General features: G+C 44.6%; 2 protein-coding genes across 2 annotated transcripts in view; one reads left to right on the forward strand and one right to left on the reverse strand.

Annotated features, from left to right (window-relative positions):
* Positions 1-672: 672 nt before the first annotated feature.
* On the reverse strand, positions 673-8639 carry LOC130161681 (sodium channel protein type 2 subunit alpha-like). The gene is made up of 4 exons (XM_056365097.1): positions 7392-8639; positions 6996-7139; positions 4248-4464; positions 673-680 (listed from the first exon to the last, which is right to left on the reverse strand). Exons 1-4 carry the CDS (start codon positions 7512-7514, stop codon positions 673-675), a joined length of 492 nt encoding a protein of 163 aa, XP_056221072.1. The 5' UTR covers positions 7515-8639.
* A 354-nt stretch (positions 8640-8993) lies between these two features.
* The window catches only part of LOC130161682 (uncharacterized), a 14845-nt gene continuing 13363 nt past the window's right edge, over positions 8994-10475 (forward strand). The window contains exon 1 of the mRNA XM_056365098.1: positions 8994-9031. Within this exon, the coding sequence (XP_056221073.1) occupies positions 8994-9031 (38 nt within the window). The remainder of the gene's footprint in view (positions 9032-10475) is intronic.

Consider the following 10475-nt stretch of genomic DNA (forward strand, 5'->3'; position numbering starts at 1 on the left):
ACACACACACACACACACACACTCACACACACACACACACTCGACACCTGCTCGTTTTGCACTTTAACTGGTTTCTGTTTGTGGCAGTTAAAGATTTGCACGAGCAGTTTTCATATGAAGATTTGTGATTTGATTCAGACTTGAGATCTGATGTGGGACGGCCGGTCTTAATTCTCTAGCTCAGAACTAAGTCATGTTTCCATGGTAACAGTCACAACTGATCAGTGGCACAAAATGACAAAAAAAACAAGCTAAACACGGCTTATGATTTATTACATTATATTTGCTAATAATGTTGTTGCAGTTACATGTGGCCGCTCGTTCAGACACGTTTTATTTTGAAAGAAACTTCATTCATCTCAAAATTCATGGCAGATCAGCTGTAAGAAAGACGAGATCTACACCTGAATTAACATCTGAGCCCTAAAATCAGCTGTGGTTAAAATACAGAACCACAGCGACCCGGGTTCGAATCCGACCTGTGGCCCTTTGCTGCCCTCTCTCTCTCGCCCTGACTTTCCTCTCTCTCTCTCCCTGCAACTGTCAGAATGAATAAATAAAAAGTAAAATTAAATATAAAAAAATAAAAAACATTAACACACAAGCCACAGCCACCAGAATCCCGTCTCCGCCTCAGCAGCAGCACCAACACAAAGTCAGTGAATCATTGACTCACTTCGCTGCAGCAACAAAGACACAATTAAAACACAGCGACAGCACAGCTGGGGGCTGTAGTGCAGCTTCCTGGGTCCCGGAGCAAAGCCTCATGGGAAACAAAATCAAATGCGTGTCCTTCAGAGCAAGGCCCTGTGGGATATGTAGTGTGGGTTAAATTTGACAAAACAATACACAATGCCTATGTTCTAACTTTGTGTGTGTGTGTGTGTGTGTGTGTGTGTGTGTGTGTGTGTGTGTGTGTGTCCACCTCACACCACAGCTTGTCATTGTGGCGCCAGTGTGGTTGGGCAGAAATCCAGAACACACTTGATCACACACAAACACTTAGAAAACACACACACATACACACACTTGTTCTAATTTTTGTTGTGTCTCTTATTGTAACACACACACACACACACACACACACGCACACACACACACACACACACACACACACACACACACACACACACACACACACACAACACACACACACACCCGGCACATCAGCAGCGCCACACCTCCGTCACCGACCTCTTCACCCACTTATCCCCCTGACAACGGCAGCGTGTCCACCGGCTCGACGTCTCTCATCACCAGAAGCCGCCTCCCACAGCAAAAATAGATGAGTGTGAGGTGGGGAGGGGGGGGGGGGGGGGGGGGGGGTGTCGGGGGAGCGCTGTTGAGTTTTGGGTGTGAAGTAATATCTGTCACGTTGACGTCTGGAGCCTGAGGTGGACGCTGGCGAGGAGCTGGACGGGCGGAGGGCCAGACTCCCACAGCTGGAGCCTTTAGGTCCAGAGGTCAGTCAGGTGTTTGTAAGCACATCTGGATTTAAATTTAATATCACTCCGACACCTTGAGTCACGGTTTTATAAAAACATTTTCTCTTTACAGTAAAAACTAAAATATAAACCTTAGAATATATAACTAAAGAAATATGTTCAAGGTAATTCAAACATGTTGACTCTAAATACAGGAAGTTGAGATTCAGAGGAATCATGTGAGGAGGAAATTTACTTTTTGTGCTCTGTGATGCGAGTCTTATTTTGAAAATATTGTAAGTTATAATCACTTTTTTCACTTGTTCTGTGACGCAAGTCTTATTTTGAAAATATTCTAAAGTTATAATAACATGAGTTTTAATCCGTTACATCCAGTTGGCAGCAGGATGTTCACAGTGATGTCACCACATGTTCCTACAGGTGTGAAGAAACTACAATGACCAAACCTGACAAAGTGGCTGCAGGTCAAAGGTCAGAGGTCATCAATGAGCAGACCCCAAGTTTCAGTCGGCAGAGAGATTACTGTAACAACCCCTGTGTGTGTGTGTGTGTGTGTGTGTGTGTGTGTGTGTGGTGTGTGTGTGTGTGTGTGTGTGTGATGTGTTGATGAAGACTGGGTTATATTTACTGGTCATGTTTATGGCTCACAGACAGCTCAAGATGATATCTGGCTCAGAAATACGACCAACAGGATGAGCCCTCTAATTCTCACACACACACACACACACACACACACACACACACACACACACACACACAGCCTGGAAACCACCCAGCTGTAGGATCCAGTAGAAACTCGTCTCAGATTCAGACACTTTAAAGCAGCAACAGGAAGTCGATTGAGTGTGAGCGTGTTAACACAACGTGTGATGAGTGATACTGTTCCACTGTAATCACTACGATTAATGTATTTTTGTTTAAGTTTAAATTTATTTTTATTCCTTAAAAAAACCCTTATATTTATATTTCTTTCTCTTTACTTTACGTCACATTAACATTATTTAATGGGGGTCAATGGAGGTGGAAAACATTGTTTTGTTATTTGTCAAATTATTTATTAAGAGGTTCAAACTAAAACTCATTAAATGTCATTTTGAGTTCGACTGAAGGCGTTCAGTTGATTTCACAGTAATAAATCATGAATAATTTTGATAATAATTATTAATAATTAAGATTTGACAGGTGTCACAGTACGTTCACATGAGGTTTACTATCACTCTTATAATAATGACATAATTCAATGGGATGTTGCACAAGCAACTGTAGCGACACGTCTGTTCAGCTCCAGCTTTTAGTGCAGTTTTTCTCTTCTAACATTCGTGGTCTCCGAGCTCTCGCTGAGATGACATCACTATGACATCATCGTAGTAATTTTGATCCGGATCATATTAGATAAAGCTCGCCCAGGGTCCCAGAGGACATTAAACGACTGCTTCCACAGGATGACGAACACTAACTCTGACTAGTTACTACATGCTAATGTGTAAACAGGTGTACTGGCCCTTTAAGTGTGAAACGACCACAGTGTGTTCTCTGGATTTTTTCCGCCTCAGACCTGAAGCGGCGTCCCACAATTCACTGCTTCATCAGGCCTGAGCCGCTGGGAAACAAACAGCGACGAGGCTCCACACGCCCGCAGAGACGAACCCGCCGCTCAGCCCCCGTCTGTTTGTTTATGTTTTCAGCCATGTTGCCGTCAGGGTGGCCCGGCCGCTCTCTCACACACACACACACACACACACACACACACACACACAGCCTGGAAACCACCCAGCTGTAGGATCCAGTAGAAACTCGTCTCAGATTCAGACACTTTAAAGCAGCAACAGGAAGTCGATTGAGTGTGAGCGTGTTAACACAACGTGTGATGAGTGATACTGTTCCACTGTAATCACTACGATTAATGTATTTTTGTTTAAGTTTAAATTTATTTTTATTCCTTAAAAAAACCCTTATATTTATATTTCTTTCTCTTTACTTTACGTCACATTAACATTATTTAATGGGGGTCAATGGAGGTGGAAAACATTGTTTTGTTATTTGTCAAATTATTTATTAAGAGGTTCAAACTAAAACTCATTAAATGTCATTTTGAGTTCGACTGAAGGCGTTCAGTTGATTTCACAGTAATAAATCATGAATAATTTTGATAATAATTATTAATAATTAAGATTTGACAGGTGTCACAGTACGTTCACATGAGGTTTACTATCACTCTTATAATAATGACATAATTCAATGGGATGTTGCACAAGCAACTGTAGCGACACGTCTGTTCAGCTCCAGCTTTTAGTGCAGTTTTTCTCTTCTAACATTCGTGGTCTCCGAGCTCTCGCTGAGATGACATCACTATGACATCATCGTAGTAATTTTGATCCGGATCATATTAGATAAAGCTCGCCCAGGGTCCCAGAGGACATTAAACGACTGCTTCCACAGGATGACGAACACTAACTCTGACTAGTTACTACATGCTAATGTGTAAACAGGTGTACTGGCCCTTTAAGTGTGAAACGACCACAGTGTGTTCTCTGGATTTTTTCCGCCTCAGACCTGAAGCGGCGTCCCACAATTCACTGCTTCATCAGGCCTGAGCCGCTGGGAAACAAACAGCGACGAGGCTCCACACGCCCGCAGAGACGAACCCGCCGCTCAGCCCCCGTCTGTTTGTTTATGTTTTCAGCCATGTTGCCGTCAGGGTGGCCCGGCCGCTCTCTCACACACACACACACACACACACACACAAACACACACTGAAGCCCTCCAGGCTGCAGGGACGCTGCACAGTGACTGACATCTGACCTCTGACCTCCCCGCGGCCTCTTCCCTGCAGATCATGAGGCGTCATGCAGAGCACGTGCAGCGGCGGCGGCGGCGGCGAAGCGGCTGTGGAAGGATATGAGTGAACCAGGATCTTGATGGCGATTCTGCGGACGGGGTGGAAAGGGCTGAAGATGTAGAGAGCTGATGTGGCACTGAAACGGAAGATGGCCTTCCCTTTGTTCAGGACTATGAAGGTCTGCAGGAACAAAGAGAGAAAACCCCGTCACTGGGAGAGCTGATGTCACAGGTGCAGAAGTTAGTCAGTTACAGTCATTAAATATCTGATTGTTATAAAAACGAGGGAAACAACACGTCGAAACAACGCACATTCTTCACGCTCTTTATATCCTCTGAATTCACAGATTAACATCAGCTCATTTTCAGGAAATTATGAGGAAAGTTTCCAGGAAATTGCCTGGAAAATACCTGCAAAATAAAGCACTGCCCATTTATTATTATATTGATGAATCAAACAGTTTATTTATATGTTGTGCTCTCAAGCAACGCTGCTGAGTGAAACTAAATACATTTGCACATTTAGATGAAATTAATTAGGACACAGGCTTTGGGGATTACTCGCTAGTTTAAGATTTAAATCATCAAACATCATGATTTTCGCATCACATGATGCTGTAAAAGAGGGAGCAAACAGCACCAGTTAAAGGAGAACTCCTGGATTTCTGAACCTGAGCTTTGTGGCTTTATTCTTCCATGTTTCTGTGTGTAAATAATTGATAGGGATCGATCCGTTATTGATCAGAAACGGCAAAATAATCACGTTGCATTTGTCCAAACTACATCCACTAACAGCTTATTTTACCACTGACAGATTCAGGCTGTTATTATAAGTGTCAACATTATGAAAAGGATTAGATCTTTGTTACAGAACACAGGGGTTAGTTTGTGTTATTGTGCCACACGACGACACGACAGACGGACAAATGTTTCCCTCAGCCGAAGCTTTTTCCCAGACTTCACTTCACCGCACAAACAGGACGCTGCAGTTCTGTTTCCTCACCATTCGTATTTCAGTAGTTTATAAATTCATTTATAAAGGACACAGGGTGAGCCACTTTACATATAATGTAATGTTAATGTGGACGGACTGAAGTCCTGTCACGACCTTTGACCCTTTAAAACCCAGAGAAAGTTTAGTAGCTGAATATCAGTGTAACAGAACAAGAACACAGACTCAGTGTTTTTAGGTAAATCCCTCAAACTCTAAGTGTTCCTGCAGAGCGACTGGCACAAGAACACACACACACACACACACACACACACACACACAAATGAAGTGTGTGTGTGTGTGTGTGTTCGCCCTGGATGCCTCAGTAAAACCCAGAGGACACAAACACACCGGAGCTAAACACAGAGAGAGAGAGAGAGTGAAACAGAGAGGACGGAGGGTGAGGAAACTCCCCTGAGAGAAAACTTCACCAGGGAGAGAGACGGAAACACAAACACAAAAAGAGCAGAGAGTCGGCCGAGGGCGTTTTTCCAACCGACACTCAGGTCTGCACCAGAGGAAGAGCTGGGGACATGTTTGCTTTCTTTCCTCACAGAGAAACAAGCGTCACTAAAAGCAGAAGGAGGCCGTGTGTGTCTCCGTACGGCGTCCAGCTGCTGACTCGGTCATCTGCACGAATCTCAGGAGGAACTCTGATTCTCTCATTTTATGCAGATGACACTGTTTTGTTTTCATCTGTCTCCTCAAATCAACTGTCTTCTTCAAACGTGTCTTTATGATCTTGATCTCTTCCCTAAAAGGTAAGAAACGAGCCCACAGGTCGTCTGTGCAGCAGCTTGTTGTGACATTATAGTTGGGTTTTGTTGCTAGGCGACATCTAGTGGCCGTAGTAACGGCGACAGGAGCGGAGGGAAAAATGTCTGTGACGTAGAATAAAGAGAGAGAGTCCACGCCAGGAAGAGGAGGAGGTGGACGGACGGGTCAACAGTTTATGTCGTTTTCTATTATCAAAGTTGTTATTATTGTTACCATGACAACAAAGTCGTCTAATGTTGAGGAAGTACTAATTTTATTCCTAATCACCATCTTTTTCTAAACCTAACCAAGGCATGACTGTGAACTCTTTGTTAGTTGTAGTCAGTGGAGGTGACATCATCAGCACGGTCATTTAACCGTTACTAGAACAGGTGAGCACCATGTGTGGATTAACTACCAATTACGATTCAGGTCTCGTCACAACACGATGCACCAGTGCACGATTTATTTTCCTGTGTGAGTCATGCTTTTACAGAATGAGTTTTAACATAAGCTGCTGTAACTCAGTCAAAGAAAAACTGACGTCTGCCCTTGGACGGAGAGTGAACACAGCCAGTTCTCCCCCGTGTGTTTTATTTTGAAAGGAAAGGAAATGCTCAAAAAACAAAGTCAGGAACAGATCAGACGTTAACGCAGAGTTTAAAAACAGGACAGAGAGACAGAGGGAGATAGTGGCAGAGAAAAAGAGGGAAAACACACACACACACACACACACACACACACACACACACACACACACACACTCACACTCGGTCACCTACCCTCTGGTTTTCAGTGAAGTAGGCTACCAGAGAGTCAAATTATCTGCCAGGGATTCACCAACAGAAAACAGGGGGTTTTTCCAAAAACCCTTCATCAACACACACACACACACACACACACACACACACACACACACACACACACACACACACACACACACACACCCTCTCTGGGTGACCTACCCTCTGGTCTTTGAAGTAGTATGGGTCGATGTCTTCCAGGGGAACGCCCACCAGATGAGATGGGATGTCGGCGAAGATGCGCGGCAGCTGTTTTCCTGCCTCCAAGTCGGGCCGGGGCTTGGGGAGCTCCACGTCGCCCAGGTCCTGAGACACACACACACACACACACACACACACACACACACACCAGAGCATCACTACCTGTGAAGTATCTCACATCTGCCTCCTGAAGCTGCTCCACATCTCTGTATATTAGTCAGGTTTTATCCTCCAGTCGTTTTCTGATTCTTGTTTCCACTTGTTTTCATAATAATAATAATAATAATAATAATAATAATAATAATAGTAGTCTGTATGTGAGTGTGTGTGTGTGTGTGTGTGTGTGTGTGTGTGTACCTCCTGGTAGTGTTTTTTGCGTCGGGCCTCCTCCTGGGCGATGCGCTGCTCGATGGCCGCCAGGGAGTCCGGCGTGAAGCGCTGAAAGCTCTCTGGTCCCATTGGAAACACACAGCCAGCCATCTTCTCATCCTGATCATGTGCTGACTGGCCCAGTTTACCAGCTGCAGAGACGGAGACAGGAGCGTCAACACAGGACTCAAGTCAACGGGAAACCTGCGTCTCAAAAAGTCTCAGAGATGTCCTGTGACAGGTTTCATTCCCCTCCGTTTCCTACATTTCCCAGGGTGCCTTTCTACAACACTGCCACTTCTTCTGCCCTACATGGACCCAGAGGGGGTTTTTATAAGTTGCTATGGTGATAGAGAGAAAAGGTGGGTGGGCTGACACGCACAGAAACACCTGTCTAGACTGACGCTGACCTCCCCTCCCAGCAGCAGGGACCACAGCATCAAGGTGTTCTTCATCACGCCTCCTCTTCCTCCGTTTTTCAATGTCAGCAGAGAGAAAAGTTTTCTTTGCCATAAATGGAAGCAGGTGAAACATAAAGGATCCACACGACTTTTACACTCTACAACTTTATTTAAAACAACAACAAAGACTGACTATTTATTTTATTTTGAAAAACCTCCACAACTACCTGTACACCTGTACCTACAAGCTGATATATTAATGTCACACATACACGTCCTCTGGATATATGAAGATATAAGTTTATTACATATATGAAATACCCAAAGTGAAATGAGTACATGAACATATATAAAAGTATTTTACATGTATGGAAAGTGAATGTGTGTGTGTTATATTTGGGATGACAGTGATTGTGTGGCGCAGAGGAACACGATACTTCAGGAGAAGAGTTGATGATAATAAAAAGATTTTTTAAACCTCCACTCCAGAAGTGACAGGTGAAACACTTGTCTAGTGTATTTTGAATCCTTGAGTCATGAGATGAGGAGCGTTTGATTCGAGCTCCTGGAGTGTCAGGACGGAGCCGTGATTGAATGGCTTCTTCACTTGTCCGATGATTACGTCGTGCGAGGCGGCGGCGGCCCACAGCTTCACCCCGCTCATCATTCAGCAGCCGCTCGGACCCTCTGAAAGAGCGGCAATCAGACTCCCACCTGATGAAGCACCTGCGCCCACCTGTGCCGCGCGACACCTCAGACACTGAGAATGTGTCACCGTGTTTTACACGTTGGCTTTTCAGGATTGTGTTTAAATCCAGTAAAGTATTAAAGTATTTGATTTATACAAGCAACATTATAATTGGAGTTTCAGTGATGCAGAACTTTTCATACTGTCACCACACTGGTTTCCTCCAGCATTGATTTGAAGATTTTATTTATTTTAGCCTTCAAGGCCGGACTTAATATTAATATACTTATTATCAATATTTCAGTGCGACGGGTCAGAGCCTCTATGAACCTGCACTCGGTTCTGTTTGAGTCTCAGGTTCAACAACATGAGCTCAAATAATGAAGCTCCTACAACCAGAGTCTGACGCTTTCAAGACAATCACATGACCAGATCACATGACAATCCTTCTCTCTCACACACACACACACACACACACACACACACGCAGTCCCTCGTATTATGTTGCCAGAGTTCGAAGAGAGCAAGACTGACGAAGTGTGAGTGTGTAACAGGTCTGTGTGTGTGTGTGTGTGTGTGTGTGAGTGTGTGTGTGTGTGTGTGTGTGTGTGTGTGTGTGTGTGTGTATCCAGACCATCTGCCTTGGATCCTAATTGAATGATTAGACAGGCCTCGTTTTTCAACCCTTCATGCATTTATTCTTCACAGCTCCCAAATCTGATTTCTGAAGTGTGTGTGTGGTGTGTGTGTGTGTGTGTGTGTGTGTGTGTGTCCACATCAAAGGAAAATCTAGCTCTGTTTTCCATTCTTATCAAAAGCTGTCATCCACTCAGTCACACACACACACACACACACACACACACACACACACACACACACACACGATGTGGAGTACAGTAGCTCCTGATGAGCGGTTCACTCCTGGTTTCCATTCAGCTCCGACACTCGGTCACGTACTCGCTCGTTTGTTCCTCCGACACATTCCCCAAGTCACAGACGGGTCGGAGGTAACGAGGCGACTGAAGGGAGCGAATGAAAAACACTGAATCTCTCAGCATCATGAGTTTCAGACCATATATAACATATATTAACATGCACAGTATGGAGACGTGTGATCTACAGATCCATGTAACCTGAAGGGACCAAATGTCAGTGTGGAGAACATCAACATCTACAGAGACGAGAAGTCGCTCGGTCTGACGGCGCCATGAGACGAGAAGACGAAGAAGAGCGGCAGGTCGAGGATTGGAGGAGGGATGAACGAGAGAGGGAGGAGGCACCAGCTTTTAACGCCGGAACTTTTCGGCAAAGCGTCTGATGAAAGTCGAGCAGAAAGAAACTCCGTGTCACCGTCCTGCTGTCGGTGAATTATAGATTTTCCTCACTTCTTATGTCCTTTCCTGTCTTCTCCTTCACCTCCATTAATCTTCTCTTCCTTCTCTCATTCCTGACCTCATCTTTTATTTTTGGTACGTCCTCCCGTCGGTACACGACTCCTCGTTTCCTCCTCTTCCTCGCTCCTCGCCTCATACACTTTCTCCTGTCCTTTTCTGCTTCCTTCATTTCTTCCTTGCCTCCTTTCCTCACCTCCTATCTCCCTTTCTCCTCCTCTACCTTTTCCTCTCCTTCCCCTCCCTCCTTCTTACCTTTAACTCCAACTCTTTCCTACGTAACTTCTCCTCTACTCCCGCCTCTCTTCCTCCTCCACCTCACCTACTTCCTTCTTTCTTTGCATAAAAAACAACAAATGTTTTTCCTCTTTTTTTTGGACAAATAACTGTTATTTGAGAACTCACAACATGTTTTCTACGACCGGCTGGTTTTACTGATCTGAGAGTCAAGTACAAGAAAACCCTGAGTGACACTGAGGGTGTGAGTTCCTGCGAATCAGAAGGGCTGATGTGTTTAATATCACCCTTCTTTCAGACAGTAATCAACCTCTAAACTCTGCGTTCACTCTTCTTGCTTCGGCTCCGGGCTGAA

This window comes from Seriola aureovittata, chromosome 20, assembly GCF_021018895.1.
Source record: "Seriola aureovittata isolate HTS-2021-v1 ecotype China chromosome 20, ASM2101889v1, whole genome shotgun sequence".
In the NCBI taxonomy this organism is placed as follows: Eukaryota; Metazoa; Chordata; class Actinopteri; order Carangiformes; family Carangidae; genus Seriola; species Seriola aureovittata.

Excerpts from the sequence above, each read along its gene's own strand:
- LOC130161681 (XM_056365097.1), bottom strand. The coding sequence starts at position 7,514 with ATGGCTGGCTGTGTGTTTCCAATGGGACCAGAGAGCTTTCAGCGCTTC. Across the intron at positions 7,140-7,391 it reads GCAAAAAACACTACCAGGAG|GACCTGGGCGACGTGGAGCT; the intron begins GTACACACACAC and ends TGTGTGTCTCAG. Across the intron at positions 4,465-6,995 it reads ACTACTTCAAAGACCAGAGG|ACCTTCATAGTCCTGAACAA; the intron begins GTAGGTCACCCA and ends TTGTTCCTGCAG.